Source organism: Haliotis rubra, unplaced genomic scaffold, assembly GCF_003918875.1.
Source record: "Haliotis rubra isolate DU_JTF1 unplaced genomic scaffold, ASM391887v1 Scf14, whole genome shotgun sequence".
Lineage (NCBI taxonomy): Eukaryota > Metazoa > Mollusca > Gastropoda > Lepetellida > Haliotidae > Haliotis > Haliotis rubra.
Genome location: NW_025765336.1, coordinates 1,569,393 through 1,596,810, shown reverse-complemented (window position 1 = coordinate 1,596,810; position 27,418 = coordinate 1,569,393). Strand labels below are relative to the sequence as shown.

The window sequence follows — 27,418 nt, the reverse complement described above, 5'->3', positions numbered from 1 at the left end:
ATATTGACAGACACCAGCGACATGCATTAGAGAGTAAATGCCCTATCTGAAAGTTTGTCATCAAGGAGTTGTCAACCTTGAATGTGACATTTTCATGTAAGATTCCGTGTCTTGTGTCAACCCATCCTCGGTAGTCTCCAGAGTATACGTTCCGATAAATTTAGTGGAGATTTATCGGAACGTATACCCTGGAGATTATTGTTTCAACCTTGAATGTGACGTTGTTATGTAAGATTCTGTGTCCTATGTCAGCCTTGAAGGTGACATTACCATGTAAGATTCCGTGTCCTATCAACCTTGAATGTGACGTTGTTATGTAAGATTATGTGTCCTATGTCAGCCTTGAAGGTGACATTACCATGTAAGATTCGGCGTCCTATGTCAACCTTGAATGTGACGTTATTATGTAAGATTATGAGTCCTATGTCAGCCTTGAATGTGACATTGCCATGTAAGATTATGTGTCCTATATCAACCTTGAATGTGACGTTGTTATGTAAGATTATGTGTCCTATGTCAACCTTGAATGTGACGTTGTTATGTAAGATTATGTGTCCTATGTCAACCTTGAATGTGACGTTGTTATGTAAGATTATGTGTCCTATGTCAGCCTTTAATGTGACGTTGTGTAAGATAATGTGTCCTATGTCAGCCTTGAAGGTGACATTACCATGTAAGATTCCGTGTCCTATCAACCTTGAATGTGACGTTGTTATTTAAGATTATGTGTCCTATGTCAGCCTTGAAGGTGACATTACCATGTAAGATTCGGCGTCCTATGTCAACCTTGAATGTGACGTTATTATGTAAGATTATGTGTCCTATGTCAGCCTTGAATGTGACATTGCCATGTAAGATTATGTGTCCTATGTCAACCTTGAATGTGACGTTGTTATGTAAGATTATGTGTCCTATGTCAACCTTGAATGTGACGTTATGTAAGATTATGTGTCCTATGTCAACCTTGAATGTGACGTTATTATGTAAGATTATGTGTCCTATCAACCTTGAATGTGACGTTGTTATGTAAGATTATGTGTCCTATCAACCTTGAATGTGACGTTATGTAAGATTATGTGTCCTATCAACCTTGAATGTGACGTTATGTAAGATTCCGCGTCCTATGTCAACCTTGAATGTGAAGTTGTTATGTAAGATTATGTGTCCTATCAACCTTGAATGTGACGTTATGTAAGATTCCGCGTCCTATGTCAACCTTGAATGTGAAGTTGTTATGTAAGATTATGTGTCCTATCAACCTTGAATGTGACGTTGTTATGTAAGATTCCGCGTCCTATGTCAACCTTGAATGTGAAGTTGTTATGTAAGATTATGTGTCCTATCAACCTTGAATGTGACGTTGTTATGTAAGATTATGTGTCCTATCAACCTTGAATGTGACGTTGTTAAGTAAGATTATGTGTCCTATGTCAGCCTTGAATGTGAAATTACCATGTAAGATTGCATGGACAAAGACAAGATAATGACATTACCATGTAGATGTTTAAGTTCTCTCCTGGCTCAGTTTGCCAGATCTTAGTGTTGCAAGCCAGGACGTGAAAACAGTGAGTGAGTTTAGTTTTACGCCGCTTTTAGCAATATTCCAGCAATATCACGGCGGGGGACACCAGACATGGGCTTCAAACATTATACCCATGTGGGTAATCGAACCCAGGTCTTAGTCGTGACCATCAAACCTTTAACCACTAGGCTACCCCACCACCCCTGTGAAAACAGGACTTTACCTTTTATATGAACAAAACAAAACCTTAAACTGTATAAAATTTTATTCTGACAAGCATGTACACAGTACATCCACATACACTAGTAATTTGTCAGGATGTAGATTGGAGACGGAACATAGGCCACCAGCTGCTGACATCACATCAGTCATCATCTTTGGTCAACATCATAAACAATTCACATCACTGTCCGTCAAACCTGGGGCCCGTTTCACAAAGTGATCGTAGCGCTACGACTGTCGTAAGTCTATGTTGAAGTATAGGAGTTACGATCATCTTATCGCTACGACAGTCGTAAGTCTATGTTGAAGTATGGGAGTTACGATCACCTTAGCTCTACGACAGTCGTAAGTCTATGTTGAAGTATGGGAGTTACGATCACCTTAGCGCTACGACTGTCGTAAGTCTATGTTGAAGTATGGGAGTTACGATCACCTTAGCGCTAAGATAGTCGTAAGTCTATGTTGAAGTATGGGAGTTACGATCATCTTAGCGCTACGATAGTCGTAAGTCTATGTTGAAGTATGGGAGTTACGATCACCTTAGCGCTAAGATAGTCGTAAGTCTATGTTGAAGTATGGGAGTTACGATCATCTTAGCGCTACGATAGTCGTAAGTCTATGTTGAAGTATGGGAGTTACGATCACCTTAGCGCTACGACTGTCGTAAGTCTATGTTGAAGTATGGGAGTTACGATCACCTTAGCGCTATGATAGTCGTAAGTCTATGTTGAAGTATGGGAGTTACGATCACCTTAGCTCTACGATAGTCGTAAGTCTATGTTGAAGTATGGGAGTTACGATCACCTTAGCGCTACGACTGTCGTAAGTCTATGTTGAAGTATGGGAGTTACGATCACCTTAGCTAAGATAGTCGTAAGTCTATGTTGAAGTATGGGAGTTACGATCATCTTAGCTACGATAGTCGTAAGTCTATGTTGAAGTATGGGAGTTACGATCACCTTAGCGCTACGATAGTCGTAAGTCTATGTTGAAGTATGGGAGTTACGATCACCTTAAGCTACGACTGTCGTAAAGTCTATGTTGAAGTATGGGAGTTACGATCACCTTAAGCTAAGATAGTCGTAAGTCTATGTTGAAGTATGGGAGTTACGATCATCTTAGCGCTACGATAGTCGTAAGTCTATGTTGAAGTATGGGAGTTACGATCACCTAAGCGCTAAGATAGTCGTAAGTCTATGTTGAAGTATGGGAGTTACGATCATCTTAGCGCTACGACAGTCGTAAGTCTATGTTGAAGTATGGGAGTTACGATCACCTTAGCGCTACGACTGTCGTAAGTCTTTGTTGAAGTATGGGAGTTACGATCACCTTAGCGCTATGATAGTCGTAAGTCTATGTTGAAGTATGGGAGTTACGATCACCTAAGCGCTAAGATAGTCGTAAGTCTATGTTGAAGTATGGGAGTTACGATCATCTTAGGCGCTACGATAGTCGTAAGTCTATGTTGAAGTATGGGAGTTACGATCACCTTAGCGCTACGACTGTCGTAAGTCTATGTTGAAGTATGGGAGTTACGATCACCTTAGCGCTATGATCACTTTGTAAAACGGGTCCCTGGTACTCTGTAAGCTCGGACCACTGTGTGCACCACTTTTACATTAAGCAAAGTGAACCTTGTATTATTTATATATTAATAAACCTTGTGTCAAACAATACAGAGATCTCTGTACATACTCTTTGAAACAGTATTTAAAAACACATTATGTAAGGTCTTCCTGACACATACTGCACAGAAAAGTTATAGTTCATGAATTTTTTGGGAGGATATTTTTATTTGTTTCTTCAATAAGGAAAAACATGCCCCAAACAATTCACGATCCTTCACATATTTGGTTCACAATAATTTGTACCATGACTTTTAATACATGTAGTTGCATGAAATATCACACTGGACACATATTTTCTTGGGTCCCCACAGACAGAAAGATCCTTAAAAAATTATTTCTTTTCTCCATGCAGCCATATTTTCTAAAGCAACTTTTTTGGAAGTCAGAATCCAGGAGCATCCTGGAAATCTTTGGTAATAATAGGCCACATAATAATATGAAATGTAATACAAATGGATTCAAGTGCCAAGTTCGGGTTAGTAGACATAAAAGAGTTTGCCACATACTGCTGATCGTGAAATATTCTTCCACCTTCGTCCACATCCTTTACCTACATGTGTAACCATGGTAACACTGCTGGTGACACAGGGCGATTAACTGTCTTTGCAGCCAACTCAAACATGCATACCCTTTGTATATCAATTTACAAATGGAAGGAAGGATTAGAAAAATACTGCTCATATATCATACTAGTACATGCATACACAGTCTGTTTACAAATGGAAGGAACAGCTAAGAAAATAACAGTGTACAACTCAAAGATATATACACTATCTGTTTACAAAGGTATGGAAGGATTACAATACATCCAAAACAAATGTGTTCACACAATCTGTTTACAAATGGAAGGAAGAGAAGGAAAGTAACCAGTGTACAATATTTCCACCAGTCAAACATAGCATCAACAAACAAACATCAACGGAAATTACGACAAAATGATAAATATTTTTTTTAAGATCATCATCACTATTATGCATATACAGGTAGTCACCAATGACAATCAAGATGAGAAAAGTAATAATCATCAGCAATTCAGCAAAATATGTATTTGTATTTCTAGTGACATTTCGCAAAACTGACAACATAGGGAGGAAGAATATAATTAATGTCCACTTCATTCTAATGTAACCTATTGCCCTCTTGGCCACAAGCCTTGGGGTCAAGGACCAGGCTATAGTGACTGTATTCAGGTTTTCCTATGAATATGAAACCTTTGGTGTGATGTGAAATGGGGTTTAAGTGTCTGTTTAACATACCGGGTAATTGCACTTATTTTGCCAAGTGTGTGAGAATGCTTGTACCAGTCCTGAGTAATGCTGGTTTTATTGAGCCAGCATACTGCTGCAGCTGAACATGGAAACTCACTCAGACACAGTCTACTGGCTTTGAGCCGACAGTCTGTGTTTTATGCATTAATGTCTAGCACCAGACAGGGTAAAAAACGTTTGACATGGCCTTGAAGTACTGACATGGCCTTGAACTACTGACATGGCCTTGAACTACTGACCTTTCACTCTCCAGGCAGACGCTCCATTCACTGGACCAATGAAGCAGTTATTGGTCATTCTGCATTTGAACATGAATACCAAACTCAGACATAGTACACTGGCTCTCAGCCATCACGCCTTGTTGTATCCCTTAATTCTGACACCATGCCCGGTAAAAACTGTTTGACATGGCCTTGAACTTCTGACCTTCCACTCTCCAAGCAGACACTCTATCCACTGGCAGTCTGACAAGCTATGAATGTCATGTTGAGGAAATAGTCCAGTGCAAAACCCAGGTAGAGTCGAAATAAAGTAAACTACAGTTATAGCAAATTCAAAGGGACCACTAGACTAAGGCTTAGTCTCTGAATATATATAATTTCGATAAAACAAACAATTATTTACAAATTGAAAAGGAGAATGGAGATTCAGAGCCTGTACCTGAGGAAATCTAGACTTACTTAATTTTGGGCTTTAGCATTGCAGGAGGGTCTAGGAAGAAGGTAAAAATAATGGGGTCAGACTACTGACTGACTGACTGAGTTTAGTTTTACGCCGCTTTTAGCAATATTCCAGCAATATCACGCGGCGGGGACACCAGAAATGGGCTTAACACATTGTGCCCATGTGGGGAATCGAACCCAGGTCTTTGGCGTGACGAGCCAATGCTTTAACCACTAGGCTACCCCACCGCCCCGGGGACAGACTAAGGGACCACAAACCCTTGTACTATGCATTTAGACGAAAAATATACAGCATGTGACCCAAACTGAAAAACCCAGTTCATTTTGTCAGTCAGTTCATGATAAGCGTGTTTGTTACAAGCATAGTTTATTGCAGTGTAAAAAACATAACTACAAGAGGTGGAAGCCAATTTTAGGGGCAGGAGTCAGCAGCATGATACTCCAGAAATACATTTAAACAAGACTTACAGGTGTTCACAGAAATAACTCAAAGGAAGATACAAACAAATCTTTGACATAAATATTTTCAAGACAATTACAACCATTGTAAAGTTACAAAATGGCAGGAAACACAAAGCCAAAACTATGGGACTAGCACACTTCCCCATCCACCTATTTCCTAACACACTTACGTCTTTGCACTTTCCATGTATTGATTATTTGTTTACTTCAGTCGTGATAAACATGTCAATACAGTAATATGCCAATAATCGAACACAATCGGTTTAGTGAAGTGACCCCTTCTCAGTCTACTGACACCTCAGCTTGTTCAAGGTGACTCAGAGGTCAAGTCTGTGGGTTCTTGTTTCTATAATGAACTTGCTCGATTTGTCAACTGCTTTGTTATCGGTGAAATTCATTTATAAAGAGATTACAAATAGTTTCAGGTGTGTGTGAGGGATCGAGCCATGGTGTCAATGTTGTTCCTGTCATCAATCATTTGGCCGATTGATCGTCCGCTTGAAAGATCAAAATACTGTGACTATGTGTCCCAGTCCAAAATCATGGACAGTTGTTTTCTAGCAAACTCAACAGTGTCAGGTGACAAGTCAAAATACACGGTCAATGTAAGCGCCATGATTTGACAATTTTTCTAATGTTAGATCAGCTCAATGTAAGCTCAGAATTGGAATTTATTGTCTTGTCACATGCTAAGCATCAATCAATGAATTTCAAAGATCCTAATAGAGGTATACTGGTAACCAAGCACCAATAACAATCACAACCACTGACAAAACTAAAGCTTACATGCGTCTCAGGGTGTTGAGAGAATCGGGTCAAACTGTGTACTGTGTTTTCGGAATGTTTCTGTATCGAAGCAGGTGCTGAATAAATCTGTAATCCTATTTTAGTTATCAATATTATTAATAATAATTTTGGAAAAAAAACCACACCAACCAATCAAAGAAAATTGTTAAACCTTTCCAGCCTAAGGGAGACAAGCACTGGGCTCTGTGGATTTATTTTTCCTAGAAATCTCTACAGGGAAGACAAGAATGGGGTACTGGGGACTTAGTCTACATGGAATCTGAGAGCAGGAATGAGATGGAATGTAAATGACAGGCATATGATTTGAATCACATGCTCAATATAAATGATATTCACAATCAATGTTATTTGGACAAATCAATTAAGTATGTCCAACAGAATAAAAAAATTATTCACAACAAGCCTCAGAGCTTTGGCATACCATCCATGTAGTCGTATTATGAGTGAGTGAGTGAGTGAGTTTAGGGACCGTTCATAACTTATGGCTGGGCGGGTGATAAGAATTTTTTTGGAGAAGATTGTACCAAGTGAATTACCCCCCCCCCAATAAAATAAAAATTTATGTACAAAGTAAGTGACCCGCCCTGCATGTCATGTACAAAATCAATGACCCCCTTCCCTTACCATCATTTTTATGCATATTTTAAAAAAATATTTCTATGTACAAAATTGCTGCCCCAAGTGCGTGTACAAAATTGATGACCCCCCCTGCCTCCCCAGAACAAATGGGCAACCCCTCTTAAAATCATCATCACCCCCACTACCCACTAGCCATAAATTATGAACGGTCCCTTAGTTTAATGCCACAGTCAGCAATATTCCATCCAGCTATATGGCAGCGGTCAGTAAATAATCGAGTTTGGACCAGATAATCCAGTGATCAACAGCATGAGCATCGATCTGCACAACTGGGATACAATGACATATGTCAATCAAGTCAGTGAGCCTGACCAACCGATCCCGTTAACTGCCTCTTACGAAGACAAAAAAAATAGTTGCCATAATTGTTCAATGTACAATAAATTCATCTTTTACTTTTCAATTTTCATTGTCTTATGCTGTGCTAAAATGGCAAATTTTATAATCAAAAGGATATATTCGACTCTCTGGTAGGAATAGGAAATATAACACACAAAAATATGTCATGAAATTATTTGCTTACCGACATAACAGGGCAGTTTTCTTTGTTGTTTAGTAAGATGATCTGAGATTTATATGAGATGATCTGTACAAAACTGAGTCTGGACCAGACAATCCAATGATTGATATCATGAACATTGAGCCTGACCACTCGATCTTGTTATTAGTCTCTTATGACAAGCAATTATAACCCAGATCTTCATGGACCAGTATTCTAATATTAATTCAAATTGTGTAGATTATGATAACTTGACATTTGACCGATGCCATTAAGTAACAGAAATACTGTTGTAGAGTATATTAATGCTACCTACTTCACTTGAACAGTGCAGTCCAAGAATATGTATGCTGAGTACCAGTGGTAACCTGCACTTACACTGACTGACTGATTAAGTTTCTTTTACGCCACTTTTAGTAATATTCCAGCAACATCACGCTGTGGGACACCAGAAATGGGCTTCACTCATTGCAACCTCGCGACCTGTGTGGGGATCCAAAGGCAGTCTTAGTGATTTTGCGAAGCGGACGAGCCAACGCTTCCAACCACTGATGATGAAGCTGCCCACACACCCTGCAGCCCACTGGCAAGCGTCCGTGAATTTGCAGTTACAAGTGGGACAACCATGGGCTACTGAGAACCAATTCTAACCCAAATCATTACACTGTAAACATGACAGGGTAAACTTTACAGGGTAAACCTGACAGAGTTAACTTCACAGAGTTAACTTTACAGAGTAAACTTGACAGAGTAAACTTCATAGTAAACTTCATTTCGTTTCATAGGGTAAAACTTGTGGAGTTTACTTCAGGGATAAACTTCACAGGGTAAACCTTATGGGGTTAACTTCAGTGGTAAACTTCATGTGGTACATCAAGATAACAGGTGTAGCAATCAAACCAACTGTTCGTGAGTTAACTCTTTACATCTATGGCTCATTTTCCTCCACATAAACAGGAAACTCAAAATGTGCTTAAAAATGAACACTTCATTGTCAAACTTTAAAATCAGTCTCCTGAGGAACAATCAACACAGTTAAAACTCTTCATAGAATAGTTAGAGTTGGTACATACAAGCACACATGGAAATGTTTCATCAATGTATCAATAATATATCTTATAAAAGAAATGAAATAAACTATTCACTATATGTGTCAATCGACACCTATCTCAAATCATTAAAGACACCTGTCCTGAGTTGATCAATTAACAACCGTCAAAAAGTCACAACTAAATAGTTTCAGAAGTCACATTTAACACATATATAAAAGTCATGAACAAACACCTATTTCAGGTCATGAACAACTCCTTTCCTGAAATAATAACAAACATACCTGTATTGATGAACACCTGTTTAAAGGTATTAATGTTTATGAAGGTCTGCGGTCACAAAGGTACACAAGGTCATAAAGGGACACCCCCTTCAAGGTCATGAATTAACACCTGTTCCAAGGTCATGAATTAACACCTGTTCCAAGGTCATGAATTAACACCTGTTCCAAGGTCATGAATTGACATCTCCTCGAAGGTCATCATTTGACACCTACAATAGGAGCTTGACTGCAAACATATCAGAAATCCAACATGATCTTACTCTCCGTTAAATGAGACGCCATGTTCTTGTGACACTTCAGCAAAATGAGGGGAGGTAGACAGAACAGCCCTCTGACTGCGGGACAAGTTGTTGTTTCGGATTGGACGCAAACAATATTTGAGTCCTAACAGGGATGCCATTTTCCCTTGATACACTAAACTAATTAAGCATGATATATACCAACAGCATACATTAACAAGTAACGCTAAGCAATATATTTTATATTATCATAAGGCCCATATGTTCAAAACACTCGGGTTATCTATTTAGCCACAATACCAAATTGTCACAGGTGTTAACTTTAACACCAAGATAATCTTTTGTTGGGTTAATATCTCACATGTTCTTCTTGTTAAAGATAACCGGGTTTTGAGAAACGCTTTAACCACTTGGTTAACTTTAACGGCCGGTTAAGAGTATTTAACCAGTGGTTAAAAGATAACCGAGTTTTGAACAACCGGGCCCAGATGGATATCTGTGTATCTTGATAAGACAATTTTGAGAAATTCTGACTCAGAACATGGCAACTGATTACAACAAGGTCAATTGCGATGTGACAATCATGTGACGATCAAACAGAATGATGTCATGGTATCTGTAGAGGGCAGTCAGCCATCTGTGACGTCTATAACAGTTACTGGTCAACAGATAGCTATAGTCCATTTGGCTCAAAAGCGGACCGATGAATTGCAATCTAACTTGAAAACTAATAAACATAAAATACTCAATGAAACACTGATCATAATCAAAACATCAGACCAACTCTGTGAGGTTTTTGCAGAATTTATGTCCTAAAAATAAAAAAGTTGTTTAACAAACTATCATTAAAATATGGACACAGATCACTATTTGTTACGAGGGAGGACTGCAGAGAAGGTGTGCGAGAAAGGATGGAGACGGCACAGCACAGGTTCACGAATCAATAACTTTGTCGGCACTTGTGCACGTGCTTCTCTAACTTCTTGCTGTCCCTTTCTCAGCACTCCTCCCTCGTAACAAATAGTGAAATGTGTCAATATTTTAATGATAGTTTGTTAAACAACTTTTTTAATTTTAGGACATAAATTCTGCAAAAACCTCACAGAGTTGGTCTGATGTTTTGTTTATGATCAGTGTTTCATTGAGTATTTTATGTTTATTAGTTTTCGAGTTAGATTGCAATTCATCGGTCCGCTTTTGAGCCAAACGGACTATACAGTCCCTAACAAATAATGACACTAAGTCATGCGACAATAAGCAACTTAAACCACAGAGAAGGAATCCCTGCACTTTACAACTGCATAAAGAAATGAGCCATGAAAATACAGATTCAGTCGGAGTTTCAAAACAGAAGATGACTACAAAAATATCACATTTTTTACAATACTTTCTCTTGTAAATGGACAATGGCAAGTACTCATGGTAATACAATATACCATGACACATAGCTCTCTCAAAATCTTTGGGACCATTGCAAATATACCAAGTTAATTATTGTTCAAAACAGCTGCCGGTTGTTTAATGGTGTACCTGGCAATATTCCAGTGATGCAATCGTTCTGTAAATAATAATGGACCAGACAATCCAGTGTTTGACCTTGAGATTATCGATCCATGCTGCTGGTGTACAGTGAAACAACATAAACTATTTCCCAGGCCGGACAACCAATCCACTGCATCGCCTAGTAACGATCAGATCAGGGTGCCATGGACCACTTTTATCACAGAATCCTCATGGCTGACAGACTGAGGTTGCTGGGAACTAGTTCTATCAGGAAATCCCCACAGGGAGACGAGCACAGGCTGCTAAGGACCAGTTTTCTCACAGAATCCCCCAGGGAGACAAGCATCTGGTGCTGGGGACCAGTTTTATCCCACAATCCCCACAGGGAGACAAAGATTGGTTGTGATTGAATCCCCACAGGCAGACCAGCACAGGTTGCTAGGGTCAGTTCTATCACATAATCCCCACACGGAGACAGACACAGGTTGCTAGGGTCAGTTCTATCCCAGAATCTCCACAGAGAGACAGACACAGGTTGCTAGGGTCAGTTCTACCCCAGAATCCCTACGGGGATACAAGCACAGGTTGCTAGGGACCAGTTCTATCTCAGAATCCCCACATGGAAACAGACACAGGTTGCTAGGGTCAGTTCTATCCCAGAATCCATACGGGGAGACAAGCACAGGCTGCTAGGGACCAGTTTTCTCACAGAATCCCCCAGGGAGACAAGCATCTGGTGCTGGGGACCAGTTTTATCCCACAATCCCCACAGGGAGACAAAGATTGGTTGTGATTGAATCCCCACAGGGAGACCAGCACAGGTTGCTAGGGTCAGTTCTATCACATAATCCCCACACGGAGACAGACACAGGTTGCTAGGGTCAGTTCTATCCCAGAATCTCCACAGAGAGACAGACACAGGTTGCTAGGGTCAGTTCTCCCAGAATCCCTACGGGGATACAAGCACAGGTTGCTGGGGACCAGTTCTATCTCAGAATCCCCACATGGAGACCAGCACAGGTTGGGTAACTGATTACTAAAACATGATATGAGACAACAGCACAAATATTCTGCTGGGACTATGAAAAACTGGAGATGACCATGTTCACTGTTGTAACATATACAACATAGGTCAGACTAACAGAAACGTTCCATTAAATAACATGGAAACAAAGGCAAATTTTACAATACATTGTATACTTATAAACACTTATCTTATGTCAAACTGTGGATTTCCTCCGTTTTCTTGACTGTGAGGAAATGACCCATAATCCTACTACCACTAATTGGCCACATATATGTCCACGCCGCATGGCCATGCTCTAAACGTATACAACATCATAGACATTATTACCTCAGATAACCCAAGCTGAAGGTTAATATGACTTCTACCACCGGGACCCCATTTTCAGCTGAGTGAACAGAGGCAATTTTGAACAAACTCAGTTGCCGACCACATAGGTGGTTCATTGTGGTGCAGAACATAAGTCCCATTCGTAACTACTCGCCTCTTTCTGTAACCTACAAGAAGACTCGTACCCCTATCGTACCATTATTGCCAAGAATCGTGGCAAACCAATCAAATCGTACGTAGTAAAACGCATTTGAAAGCATGAAAATGGCGGCACCGTTGAACTTTGAAACTTTGCTAAACTATGCAAAGCACAATTTAAACATAAACTTTGAGCTAAAGGAAAATGGCGGCACCGTTGAACTTTGAAACTTTGCTAAACTATGCAAAGCACAATTTAAACATAAACTTTGAGCTAAAGGATCAGAAATTTAAACACTGAAACATATTTATAAAGGGAATAACTGTATTGCTGTTTTGCCCACGGGATATAGGATATTCTATGACCCATGTTTGGAATTCAGAGTTATCTTTCCTTTGTAATAGTACTAGACTATTTTCATCTCCATGCCCGTTTGCACTTAGACAGGGCCCAGTCGTAAACATGGCCACGAGAGGGGTACAAGACGCCATGACACGAGTAGTTACAAATGCAGAAGTCCTAGACACTCTCACGACTCAAGCTGCCAAACATGGTCATCCTTGGACTCTCCGTGATCAATGTTGCTTAAAGGTCACATGCAACCAAAAAATCAAACATAATGAAAACACAATTATCACTTATTCATGACATATAATATGCATTGCTGATTATGAAAAAACAAATAAACAAAATTACAAGCGTATAAGATCGCAAATCAAAAGTGCAATATTTTGTACTTGGGTTTACCTCCCTCGAAACGAAGCAGACGGGATACCGAACCCAGTCAGAGCGGGTGGGTGTGCACTCAAGTGTAACGGCTGGTTCATTAGCAGATGCCGCCTTCCCGGCTGATTGTGTGTGTATATATAGAAAATTGGGTTTTGTAAATACATGCTCATTTTTTGTGCATAACATTTTGCAATCAACAGACATCATAACATGTCATGTGTTCAAGTATCACACCTGCCTGTCTGTGTAATTACATAATGTGACAGAGACCGAACTCGGGCCATAAATCAATGCATTTTGTTTATGGTGTATAGCCTGATTGGTGTTAAGTTCAAATTGCATGTGGTCAGTGATACGCGCAGTTGTGTATTGAATATTGTCATTAGCAGACAGGCAGGCAGACACACAGGTGTCAATAAAACAAGACATTGAGTTTTGTCTGTGACAGCGACATATCTATATCACGGTTAGAAATTGTGTCAACTCTAAATAATGACATTGCTTTTAAGTATCGAACTGAGAAAGTGACTCGGTAAGAAGAACGTGTGGTGAAATAGACAAATGAAATTATATAAACAGTTTATTTACTGTCATAACATACACAAAGCTCGCCCTGTGAGATATCAACAAAACATTAGGAAAATAGCTCACACCAAAGCCTTCACCGGTATTCACCAGACAGCCGGCTTCCAAGTTCGCGAACCTATTTCACTGCGCCGTGCTATGAGCGCAGCCCAGCTGTTGAAACCCGTATTCCCCAGAAAAGTCTGGGGAAATTTAGTGAAACGTTTGAACTCCGATTTCGCGCGTTTTTTTTCATCGCGTTATTTTTCAACTTTATAAGTTGAATTTGCATTTTTGACGCTTTGTTTCGGTAAGTCCATACCGAAAGGTATCAGAATCTGCAAAGTTGTGTTTTACGTTGCATGTGACCTTTAACTTCAACTGATTTGTGCCCTGCACTCTATGTACAAAGCCACACACCACCACACAACTCTAAACATATTTCCAGCTTAAAAACAACCAACACCTCCCAACACTGAGAACTGAGAAAGAAGGGCAAATGGATAGGTTAAAAAAATTGTTTCTTTTAAAAAATATTCTCCTGGGCGCGATGTTTTCTTTCTTTTATGATGCGGTTTCCTGTCTAGGCGAGCAGACGTGTACGTTCATCTGGCTCCTGGCCTATGTAAGGCTCTTCGTCAAGATGTCGCACTAGAGGACGTGTGGTGATGGTAAGTTGGAATTTTGGAAATCTCTTACATATGTGAAGAAAAACGACAAGAAAGTGAACGCTGTGAGCCATTCTCCAATTGTGCTGATAATATGCGCTGTGAACCCCTGTAGAGAAAGACAAAAACATAAATGATACACTGTCAAAATGGAAGTAAGAGATTTGCATGTACATATTGCCTACAGCTATATATATGCTACAGTATTTTTTCCTTACTGAAAATTACAATTGTGTCACTGCTTGCAATTCCGCCTTTCCTACACAGACTGGAGCAAAGATTCCCTTTACAAATGTATCTGAAAGTCTATTTATAGCAACATTAATGTTGGGAGTGCCTTTTTGTTTGGATGTCAAGTTCACACACTTCATGGAAATGAACGCATTTAAAATATGTTTGACTTCTCGCCTTAAAGTTTATATTGAAACATCTTTTGAACGGCCATTAATCTTCCATAGAGATTTCTAGAGGGACCTACATACAAAACTTAATTTTTCCAGTTTTTTAGTCATATTGTACATCATAACAAAGAGAGACATGTCGGTGTTTCAGTTTTGTATACAAGCTAGCCGAGGGTGGATCCTCCATGATCCCGCCACCCATGTCCTCACTAGTGGTGGTCCGATTAATTGAAATAAACGAATATTGGTCGCCAGAGCTCCAGATAAGATTTAGCTCATGTGGGTACAGTACCCACTGTATTTATTTGGAGTTGGTATTATGCATGTTGAGCGGGTATTTCATTTTCCGTTACCCACTGCTTTCATATATGTGCGTATTTCAGTCATTTTACTCACCTAAGTATTATGTCATTGAGTAAGTTTACTAAGCAGGTATGTTCTGCCTCATGTCATACCTAATCAAAACCAACTTAAATATAATGGAAATGATTTCATAAATAATCACTCATCCTATACTGAAAATACAACACTTGTCCTATACTATGAGTACAACTTGATAGCAATTGATGTCTTTTTCATTACGCAAGCGATTTTTATAAATATATTCCGTACGCATTTGTTTTAAACTTTTTGCGTATCTAACATTTTAAATGCGTAATTGGTACGCAACAATTATTTTTCAATGCATAATTGGCAATTTTCTATGGGTATTTTACCCAGATACGCAGCTTATCTGGGCCTCTGGGTCGCAGTGACCCAACAACCAAGCAGTCAGTCTATCTACTCATAATCAAACACAAATGATTTTGTCACTACTGTTTTAGTGTTTGAAACACCTGACGATGGAACATATCTTAGAAGTTGTCAGGGCCTGAAAACATGTTTAATTCTTAGAAAACTCACATCACTTACTGAAAAGTCACGACTGAATATTTTTTGAAGACTCCAGGAAGTTTGTTCATGATATATTAGTCAACACTGTAATTAAGTAGCAGGTTGCATCATGTTACATAGCTGTCAACCCCTGAGAGTTCCAATGAGTGAGAAACGGGGGTCCAGGGTGACGTCCTGGTTGGGGGTTGTAGGAGGGAAAGCCCCCAAGACAAATTGGATTTCAGGTTATTTAAAGATGATTGGTATGTCATTTGGTGCTAGTTTATAAAAAATTACAATACGTGAGTTTAGAGAGATAAAGCGTGAGTGCAAATACACTGAGGTAAAATGCATGAGTCTCATGAAGGATGTGTGAGAGTTGACAGGTAAGATGTTATACTTATCTGCAATATCAACCTGAATAGGAAAATCTTAAAAATGTCATGAGCCAATTTTTTTCGATGATTGCTCATTTGTAATGAACCGACCCGTGAAGATCCGGAGTAGAATAGGTCTTCAGCAACGCATGCTCGCCACAAAAGGTGACTAACGGGATCGGGTGGTCAGGCTTGCGGACTTGGTTGACACATGTCGTCGGTTCCCAATTACACAGATTGATGCTCATGCTGTTGACCACTGGATTGTCTGGTCCAGACTCGATTATTTACAGACCACCGCCATATAGCTGGAATATTGCTGAGTGCGGCGTAAAACTAAACTCACTCACTCACTCAATGAACCAATCATCAATTGTAAGATTTCAACCCAAGCAAACACTAGTACTCACTGGGTCCCCGTCATCCCACTTTAGCTTGGTCTTGGTGTGGGGTACTCGATTCCACTGGTACAAGGCAACACTGGCAGAAGCAATTGCTGGACACGGTCAAGGAAGAAACAACCTGTTTGTTGTGTAACACTCACTGATGTAATAATAATAATAATAATAATAATAATAATAATAATAATAATAATATAATATGGATTCTTATATTGCGCTAAACTCCACACCAAAGTGTGCTCAAAGCGCTAACAGAGTTCATAGATATCACGTGTGTTTACAGTCCATTTCTATTGAACAGGTACGTCTTAAGATGTTTCTTGAAACAAGCTAGAGTTGGAGTTGGAGTTTGACTCACACCTATGAGAGGGTAATGTGAATAACTGAGAATCTGATCTATCTTACCCAGTTACAATTACCCAGTCTACCACTTGGTAAACAACGTCCACATTCACTCACTCACTCACTTCAATTCAATGCTTTATTTTGACTAACAACTAGTCTCTGAAATGAACATATTTTACAGATGAAACAGATCATTATAAAATATATATAATATATATATATACTGAAAAGGAGCCCTGAGATTTCCTTCATTTTCCTGAAACTGTAGAAATGTAGACTTGCCACTTGCATGGGCTTTCTTTGTTTCAGCTTCTGTATGACAGACTATGCTATATTGTATGAGGCCCATATACAGCCGAGTTACATATGTTTGAATCTGAAGCAGAACAAACATAGATTGTGGTTAACAAAACGAAGTGGTGGTCCGATTAATTGAAATAATCGAAGATTGGTCGTAGTGACTAAACGACCAAGCAATCGATCATAATTTCTCATAATCGAACACAAACAATTCTGGAACACTTGTTTTCATTAACAATATTTTTCACAAGGTTAGTTTTGTCCGTTACATTTCGTAAGCACTACAGGTTCATTTCAAGTCATGATTGAATTTATCTTAAAGATTCCAAGAAATTTATGTTCCTGACATACTAGTCATCCTTTAAAGATGTGAAATTTTGCCAAAAAAACCCAGAAGAACTACATTTTTTTCCCCCTTATTTTAATCTGCATTAACAAATTTCATAAATGATGTTAACCAATTATTTTCGATGATTGATCGGTAGTAATGAACCAATCATCAATTATGAGATTTTAACCAATTCCCAACACTAATCTTAAAGCATGGTAGTAGGGTTATTGCAGGATAGCAGCTTCTTAAAATTATATATAGATATGAAGTCGTATGGCGCTAAATACTGAGTTGAACATAGATTAGGCATTCACTCCACGACACAAACTGCGCACTGCTGATGTAGAAAGGATACTGATGACGAGGCTAGCCAGGGAGGTGAGACAGACGGCGAGGCGGATGCGGCAGATGCGTAGGCCGTTGTAGTCGGGGTACATGTGGTATGAGATCCCTGTCTGGAGGAACGCGTAGATCACCCCACAGACAAACACCAAGAGGGCACCTGTGATGTGGACTGCCTCAACTTCCGTTCCCTCCTGGGAAATACAGTGAGTGAGTGAGTGAGTGAGTGAGTGAGTGAGTGAGTGAGTGAGTGAGTGAGTGAGTGAGTGAGTGAGTGAGTGAGTGAGTGAGTGAGTGAGTGAGTGAGTGAGTGAGTGAGTGAGTGAGTGAGTGAGTGAGTGAGGTGAAATTGGGTTTATCGTCGTGCTTGAGAATATTTCACTCATATGACGATGTGCATGCGTGTGTTTGTGTATGTGCAGCTGCTTGTACTAGCCCAGACTGAAGCTGGTTTTATAGTGCTAGCCAAACTGAGATACCATGCCGCAGTGAAGCATAAATGGTATGATGCAGTCGGGGATCGAACCCGCGACCTTCCGCTCTCCAGGTGGACGCTAGTGAGTGAGTAAGTGAGTGAGTGAGTGAGACACGTTTAGTCAATGGCATGTGTGGGTTCACATTGTCAGAAATAAAGGGGAGAAATGTCATACTGTTGAAACAGGTTCTGAGTGAGTGAGTAAGTGAGCGACAGATAATATAAGTTCAGTATTTGTATGCTTAGTGGGAGTGTGTGTGTGTTTAACTGAGCTTGCTAAAGTGTGAGCTAAACCATACCTCATTTTCAGTATGATCCAAATGACAAAACCCATGCAATCAAATTATATAATGTGATGTGAGATCACCTGGAAGTTTGCAACCATGGAGCAGCCAAGAGACGAAAAGATGCCCACCACCATTGTGAACCGGTTCATTCGTGTCAACCACCGATCTTCGCCCGTCGATATCGCAGCAATCACCTTGTACCGATGTACATTGTGCAGAATGCTGGAATGGGAGAAACATTACATAGTTTTTCGTTAGAAGAGTTGATTCTTGTATGTAGAATGGGATGGAGCAGAGCAGGGGGACAGAAGGTGACCTGAGGCGTACCTAACACCCAAAAAGTGTCACTTGTGGACCAATCACCAAGCTTGATATAAAATATTTTTAAGCAGCTACCTGACAGTGTTTTAAGAGCATGTTGTCAAAACATGATTACGTTATTATTATGTTTTACAGATTAAAGATAATATGCAGCAGAGAGGGTTCGGGTGATCTTGGCACAGTCAGGCTGGTAAGGCTCATCATCAGCTCAGGGCCCTCGCCCCTCTACACGCAGCCCAGACAGCGAATGGGACTTCTCCCAGGAAACACTGCCTAGTCGAACCCACCAAGAACTTTTAGGAGAATATGAAGGCTCCCCAACACTGCAGCCTTCTGCATTACCCAGAGTGTCAGAAGGGCTGTGCTCCTGGTGGAGAACCCGGCTACTCTCCTGATGATGTTCCAAGAGATCGGGAGGCACCAAACCAAGGGCACCGAGGACAATGGGGAGCCTGACGACAGTGTACTTTGGATGCAAGCGAGACATTTCAAAGGCGAGGTCCGCATATTTATCATGCTTTTCCTGAATCTTGCCAATCACATTGGTGTCAAAAGGGACAGAAAATTCAATGATATAAATAAATTCATTGGCTTTATCAAAAAGGACAAGATCAGGTTTGTTGGCAGGAATTCTTCTGAGGCTGTATATGGGCCTGTTCCATAGAAGTTTGAAAGCATCATTTTCCATGACGCCCTGGACATGTTCAGGGTCGTACCATGGATGGACCTCGGAGTCAAAGCCACAGGCATGGCGGAGACGGTAGTAAAAGCAACGAGCCGTGCCATCATGTCGTTTAAGATATGCTGTTTGTGCCAAGGAAGGGCATCCACTGACAAGGTGTTGGACAGTCTCTGTAAATTCATTACACAGTCGACATTTCATGGTAATATTTTCTTTAAGAATCATATTTAGGCGATTGCGAGTGGGAAGTGACTGATCCTGAGCAGCAAAAAGGAAGCCCTCAGTTTCACATTTAAGACCAGCCGACTTCATCCAGTCGAAAGAGTCAGTGGGATTGCTATTCTGTTCCACACACTGCATATACACACAAGGCAATGGCTTCTAGAAAGCTTCTCCACAAAAGACCGACTCTGGGCAGACTTGGTGAAGGACTTCACCTGGTTTACTCCCATCGCTGTACCGTCCAGCAGTACATCGCCATCAGCAAAATCAACCTGAAATTTTAGATTCTATCCAACAACCTATTATTATTATTATTATTATTGCTTACAGAGTATTGATTCAGTATACCCATGAGGTTCCTCTTTAATTTCTTCCCCGACCGAGTCATACCAAAAGACGTAAAAATATGGCACTTGTTGGTCCTTGCCTGGCGCTCGGCATTAATGGGTACAACAAGGACTGGTCGGCTCGGAGTCAGTATAATGTGTCTGAGTGGGGTATTCATGCTTCACTGCGGCATGGTATCTCATTGGGCTAGCACTATAAAACCAGCTTCAGTCTGGGCTAGTACAAGCAGCCGCACATACACATACACACGCATGCACGTCTGTCATATGAGCGAAATATTCTCAAGTACGACGTTAAACCCAATTTCACCTCACCTCACTGTCCCTGAACCACATTATTTTCCCTACAGCCTAGCCCTCTCTGCAGCTCTAAAGCCCTAAATGAAGCAAGTCTAGATTTCCTCAGGTTCAGGATCTCTGGTCTCCCTGGGGCTCCTTTCAATTTAAATGGGTTTATTTGTTACAATCAAAATTATACATATTCAGAGAATAAGCGTTAGTCTAAAATGATGTTATTGTTTGTTTATGCACACTCTATGAGTCTCTATACAAGGCCGTCATTAAAGAACTAGTATGCATTCAAATCATATTGTCAACTCCCTGAGGAGTATACAGTGTAAGGTAAGTTTGCGTCATCAGCTATCTGGATGTGGACTCACATATGAAAGCTGCCATGTTTAAGAACTGTCCAAAGACGTTGCTCTCTGGAATCTTTGCTCCTGTGTCACTGAAACAGACCATAGGTCAGGAACATTGTGAAATCTCTCCAGTAATTGAAATATTACATCTCTCTTTTCAAGAATGTTTTTTTCAAAGATAACCCCAAATAATTGGTACAGTGAGTGAGTGAGTTTAGTTTTATGCCGCACTCAGCAATATTCAAGCTATATGGCGGCGATCTGTAAATAATTGAGTCTGAACCAGACAATCCAGTGATCAACAGCATGAGCATCGATCTGCGCAATTGGGAACCGATGACATGTGTCAACCAAGTCAGCAAGCCTGACCACCCGATCCCGTTAGTCGCCTCTTACGACAAGCATAGTCGCCTTTTGTTGCAAGCATGGGTTGCTGAAGACCTTATTCTACCCCGGATCTTCACGGGTCTAATAGGTACAGAGTATATCCTAACCAAAGCACATCAAGGGTTTTCTCATCTCTGGTTAGTTTGTTTGTTTGTTGTCAAAGAAACAAAACAACAATCACTCATACTTGATTTCCGGTATAAAAATTGAACATTATTATATCAGCATCTCATCCAACAAGAGTGCTGGAATGTACTAGAATTTGTTGTTTAATGCCGCACTCAACAATATTCCAGCTATATGGCGGCAGTCTGTAAATACTCGAGTCTGGACCAGACAATCCAGTGATCAACGTCATGAGCATCGATCTGTGCAATTGGGATGCGATGACATATTTCAACAAAGTCAGCGAGCCTGCCCACCTGATCCCGTTACAACATCGCATGGGTTGCTGAAGACGAAGTAGGGCAACAACCAATCCAACATCTACATATCATGAATAGTGGGTAACAAATACAAATATTGGGTAATGCATACAAACAATGGTAACAAAAATAAGAACAAGTCAGCATTTAATGTATTATTGATTATATTCCATGAAATAATAACAAAACACATCTTTTTATATGTCTTGGCCATGTTATTTTATGCTAATTTATCTCGACAGTGACCAGTGACCACAACAGTGTCACATAAAATACATAAGGGCGTTGGCTTCTATCATGAGCCTGTTTTGGATGCATTCCATTTTGCATATCATATCTCACTTTGATAAATAACACCCAAATTGAAGAAAAAGCACTCCCTTTAAAGAATTCATGAATAATTGAATAACAACTTGAATTCATGGAAGGATGTATTTGATTCACTGAATACTTGAGTGCAGAACCTGTTAACATTAAAACCTCTTATTATTTATTGGTCCTGTTACAGGTGAGTGAGTGAGTTTGGTTTTACACTGTTTTTAGCAATATTCCAGCAATATCATGTATTGGTGTTCTGTTTAATTGAAATAATCGAAGATTGATCGCAGTGACCCAATATCCAAGCAATCAATCACATTTTCTCGATCACGTGTTCTGGTCTTGCAGTAAAGTCAACCATATCTGGCAAAAACTTGAAATCTGGCTAAATCATAAAGCTCTTGTCAATATCAAAGTATCAAGAAAACAGGTATTGCTCGGTTTCCCAGACAAAAACAATGACCCTCTCAATATTATTATTATTATCTTTAAAGACCTAATTTTTGGAAGCAGATGAAAAAACAGTGTGCCACCTTTCCATGTTTTCCAGAATGAAATTAGACATTATTATATGATAACAAAGTGCTCCTCTTTAATGGAGTGTAATATCAGCGCCTTTTATAAGTTGTGGTCTTCATGTCATGAACTGTTCACATGATTTGTACATCATATGCTTGTATTGTATTGTAACCTGAATGTCCTTTGTTGAGTTTTCGAAATAGACTGTAAAACATCTTTAAAAACAATAAAATTAAAAAAATAATTAAAAAATCACATTTTCTCATAATCGAACACAAACGACATTGGAACTGCTGTTTTAGTCTTTGAAACACTTGACGATAGAACATATCTTCGAGGTTGTCAGGGCCTAAGTAAAAACATTTTTAATTCTTAGAAAACTCACTTCACTAACTCAAACGTCATATTAGTCATCACTTTAAAGTAGCAAGTTGCATCATGTTATACTTATCTGCAATAACAACCTGGATTGGAAAATCTGAGAAATGATGCTAACCAATTTTTTTCGATGATTTCTCATTGGTAATGAAGGCTGAAGCAATCATCAATTGTGAGATTGCAACCAATTCCCAACACTAATAATAGTAATATCATGGCAGGGGACACCAGAAATGGGCTGCATACATTGGACCCATGTGGGGAATCGAACCAGGGTCTTCGGAGTGATATAAATGCTTTAACCATTAGGCTACCCCAGTGTCCCTGTTACAGGTGAATACTAAATGCTTGTACAAATCTGCAGCTGTTACATTAATTATCAACATTCCATCAATTCTACTAAAACTTGCTTCAGACTTGAGCTGAATGTCAGCCTCAGAGCAGGTGAAGATAAATTCCTGATTTTAACATAATTACAGGACTGCAAACATTGTCCAAACATTTTGTTGAAGAATACAATGCTGATAAGAGTTGAACCCTGTCACATGTCAAAGACTGCACGTGAGGCATGTGGTTCTGATATGTTCCAGTACCTGATGTATGGAAATGCAGCCGTGATGTCACCTCGTACAACAGCGATGACGTAGGACACAACAAATGTCCCTGCTGCCAGCAGAACGAGGCAAATCGGCAGGATGCCTAGCCATGAATACATGGTGATCTCTGAAATTAAGAGAGTGATTGAGTTAAGTTTTACGCCGATTTACAAATATTCCATCAGTATAACGGTGGGGGACACCAGAAATGGACTCCACACATTGTACCCATGTGAGGAATTGAACCCAGGAAATTGCCGTGACGAGTGAATGCAATAACCACTAGGCCACCCCACCGCCCCTGAAACAAAGAGAGACTGTTTAACAACACTACTTGACATCTAATGGTGTGGTCACTTTTAGGAGGTAGTTAGTAGTGGTGTTCCGATTAATCGGAATAATCGAAGATTGGTCGCAGTGACCAAACGACCAAGCAATCGATCACATTTTCTCATAATCGAACATAAACGATTTTTTAACTACTTTTTTAGTCTTTGAAATACTTGACAATGGAACATATCGTTGAAGTTGTCAGGGCCTGAAAACTTGTTTAATTCATAGAAAACTCACTTCACTAACTGAAAAGCCATGACTGAATATTTCTTGAAGACTCCATAAAGTTTATGTTCATGATATATAAGTCATCACTTTAAAGTAGCAAGTTGCATCATGTTATACATATCTGCAATAACAACCTGGATAGGAAAATCTGAAAAATGACGCTAACCAATTTTTTTCGATGATTGTTCGTTGGTAATGAAGCAATCATCAATTGTGAGATTTCAACCAATTCCCAGCACTAGTAGTTAGTAGGATTTGGAATTCCAGACAACAGAAGCAGTTGCCACGGCAGCTAATGGAACGGACTTGTCCTTCTTCATTGGAGGAGATGTTACATGATTCCAGTGACTCTTTAGTCTCTGGCTCACAGTGGGGGACCCAAGACTTGTCCTCTTTCAGTACAAACTGCTCATCAAGAAACAGCTGTGTCAGCTCTAATATGACATAATCTCCGAGGAGATAATGAAAACAGAGTGTTTCAGAAGAGGACTCATGTAGAGCATGGAAATGTGATACCTCCAACATGTCCAAACTGATAAGCCATACCATGCAACCTTTGTAGTTAGGCTAAAACCTTTCAGATTGAGTATGGTTTTACACCGCTTTTAGCAATATTTCAGCAACATCACGCAGGGGACCCCAGAAATGGGCTTCACACATTGTACCCATGTGGGGAATCGAACCCGGGTCTTCGGCATGACGAGTCAATGCTTTAACCACTAGGCTACCCCACCACCCTAAAAACCTGATGGATTTGAATTGAATACACCGTAACACTGCGAGACATATCTAGGTATCATTGCTGAAATGACCCTCCATTATACCATAATAATAAAAATAATAATACTTTATTGCCCAACAAAGGAATTCCTTTTACAACAGTGAGACATACAGCATGGTTAAAACAAATTAAGCAAAGGACAACGATAACCAAGTGGTATTGCATAAAACAGATACTCTTTTCAAATGATCTTACTGATTAAATGCTTGTTCCATTGTACAAAACAGCCCTTGTGCTATGTGTATGACTGTCACTCAAAGTCCAGTTGCGGATCCAGGGGTGGTGTGGTGGGGGGGGTGTTTGCATGTACAGAATTCAAGGTAATCAGAACCACAAAAAAATTTTTAGGCCTAATTAGAATCACCTTAGCAGTAACATCTGTTTGTACGACACCCAGATCCTAAAATTTGAAATTTAAACTTGTTGAAGAAAGATAACTGATTAAATACAAGTGCTTCAGTGACGTGAAACCTACTTTCAATTACAAGCTTTTTCATAACCTTGGGCATGCATGCATGACGTACTAGTCTTGTACTATGAGCGTCAAATATATACTTTATAATATATACTTTACAGAACTGAAACCAATCTAAGTTATGAAAACGAAACAAGTCAAGCTCTATTCCACACCATCACCAGGAAACATTTAAAAATATATTGTATTATAAATTATTTCGCAGACTTGTTTGTCTAGGGTGATACATGCTTTGTATTCCCGGCCCTTGGTATTGTAACAGTGATGTAACTATGGTAAATAAGGTCAGGGTTCACTGTGGCTTAGGGATTTGTGTTTATCCTGGGGAAATGATTCCTGAAGCTTATTAGAAATCAGGGGACAATTCAATTTATGCAGCCCCGTGAAAATCCGGGTTAGAATTTTCAGCAGTCTGTAAATACTTGAGTCTTCGGCAATCCAATGATCAACAGCTTGAGCATTGATCTACACAGTTGGGATACAATGACATGAGTCAACATATCTGCATTGACCACTCAATCCCTGATCTACACAGTTGGGATACAATGACATAGAGATCAACCATACATATATAAATAGAGTATTATATATGTGACTGGTCTATGTTTAACCTACATGCCAATAACGGGTTCCTGTGGTCGCCTCTTATGATAAGAATGTGTTGCTAAAGACCAACTCTGACCCAGATCTTTATACAGGTTCTCAGTAGATGTGCAAAGTATGAATCAATATAATGCAAAAACTTTATTAGTTACTTGTGATATCTGGACCGTTTTGGCTATAAAAATGCTATATAAATTGAATTAATTATTACGTAGAAAATGTACATGACAAAGGAGGTTTATTTTCGTTTAAACATGGCCATCAAATACATCTGGCATATGTTTTATCAATTATATTTGATCTTTATGAATAAATAAATAATCTGCCAAGTATTTGACGCTTAATACAACTTCGCCAGCTGTTACAGTGTGCACACCGTAAAATTTAAAAAACACAGATATGCATTAGGGACACGAATTACTAATGTTTTCACAAAACACCGATTCTATTCACTTTCGGTTTGCTGACACGACAATGGACTCTTTGGAGGTAATGTTGTTGTCAGCTGATGCAGTTCCTAAAACGTACCTTGTTTGGTGGAGGTGGAACCTGCGTCTGTCTTCACTCCCTAAATGATACCGAGCAAGTTATAACACCTGACGAGCTCACGTGAACTCACCAGCATTACAATGCCCTGCACTAGGAAGTATTTTACAATTAGCCGTCACCGGCACGTGAATGAATGATAAAAGTAAATACCATTTAATGATATTGTCCTACGTAAATTTACATCCATCTCAACTTTTTAATTCCATTTATGCCCTCTGGTGGAGAATTCCGTGAATTTTAAACCTATGAAGAATTAATTCGTTCAATTAGGTTTAAATGAAGGCATATTTATCAGTATATAAGCTTAAATGTTATCAATAGTACTTGATTAATAACAACCTTGAAACTTGTTGTGCTTAACTAGCATGGAGGCTATTTTTACCTTGCGAAAAACCAAAACAATCCCTAAGGGCGGTAACTCCTCTGAAAGATTACCTGTTTCGATGGTAGCGTGCGCGACAAAATATATTTCTGTTGTTTCTATAAGTCTTATCGAACGTCTTATATTTAGGAGATAAACCTACTGTGTGGGAAAATCAGAGGTATATAACGAAATTATAATAGCTCTAAATTTCATTTTAAAACCGAACGCGTAGCGTGAGGGTTTTAAATGAATTTCAATTAGAGCTATTATAATTTCGTTATATACCTCTGATTTTCCCATAGGTTTATCTCCATTCTACCATGACAATTTTATGAACAATTTCAGGTGGAGCTCTTTCTTTGGTTACGAGTCAATACGTGAAGCGGCCTCGCATTCCAATCTCAAGTGGTATCGCCCGAAACGGGGTGTTTGGTGGCAAACCGTCAATGACTAACAAACTCCAGATTCAGTAATAACAAATCACGTTTTGTTTTCAATGCATCAATCACCAATCATTAACTGATAAGTTGGAAAACATATATCAAATAAGTTTCAAAAAGCTTGGTTCACATTTGAAAATTCCACCGTAGACCCTTTCCCCACCAGAATAGTGGCAGCAACCTCATGGCCTTGACCTTTTCTCGAAGTCATTGTTTACATTTGGAAAGATGCGACAGGAGAGCCACTGACAGTTTGCGCAAGGTTAACCTGATTGTATGACTGAGATAGTCTTTGATATCTAATTACTGGTACTGGTACAAAATTTAAGAGTAGGGGTGCTTTTGCTGTAACGAGAAGTCCGTGTTGTACCGAATTTAGATACTGTTGAATTTTGCGCCCTGTCAACTTGACGATTACACG

The 27,418-nt window shown here is 39.5% G+C and overlaps 1 protein-coding gene and 2 long non-coding RNA genes across 3 annotated transcripts; all 3 read right to left on the bottom strand.

Annotated features, from left to right (window-relative positions):
• Positions 1–3,506: 3,506 nt before the first annotated feature.
• On the bottom strand, positions 3,507–6,424 carry LOC124268702. Its single transcript, XR_006896332.1, has 2 exons — positions 5,048–6,424; positions 3,507–4,879 (listed from the first exon to the last, which is right to left on the bottom strand). It is a non-coding gene; the product is annotated as an uncharacterized LOC124268702 (long non-coding RNA).
• Positions 6,425–8,698: 2,274 nt separating this feature from the next.
• Positions 8,699–9,541, bottom strand: LOC124268754. Its single transcript, XR_006896345.1, has 2 exons — positions 9,223–9,541; positions 8,699–9,172 (listed from the first exon to the last, which is right to left on the bottom strand). It is a non-coding gene; the product is annotated as an uncharacterized LOC124268754 (long non-coding RNA).
• A 3,162-nt stretch (positions 9,542–12,703) lies between these two features.
• On the bottom strand, positions 12,704–26,330 carry LOC124268753 (DNA damage-regulated autophagy modulator protein 1-like). The gene is given in 10 exon segments (XM_046703782.1): positions 12,704–12,882; positions 13,961–14,272; positions 14,275–14,368; positions 16,321–16,406; positions 17,643–17,823; positions 18,472–18,596; positions 18,599–18,613; positions 20,623–20,690; positions 23,222–23,351; positions 26,173–26,330. Coding segments are annotated over 8 exon segments (789 nt in total). The 5' UTR covers positions 23,344–23,351; positions 26,173–26,330; the 3' UTR covers positions 12,704–12,882; positions 13,961–14,174.
• Positions 26,331–27,418: the final 1,088 nt, after the last annotated feature.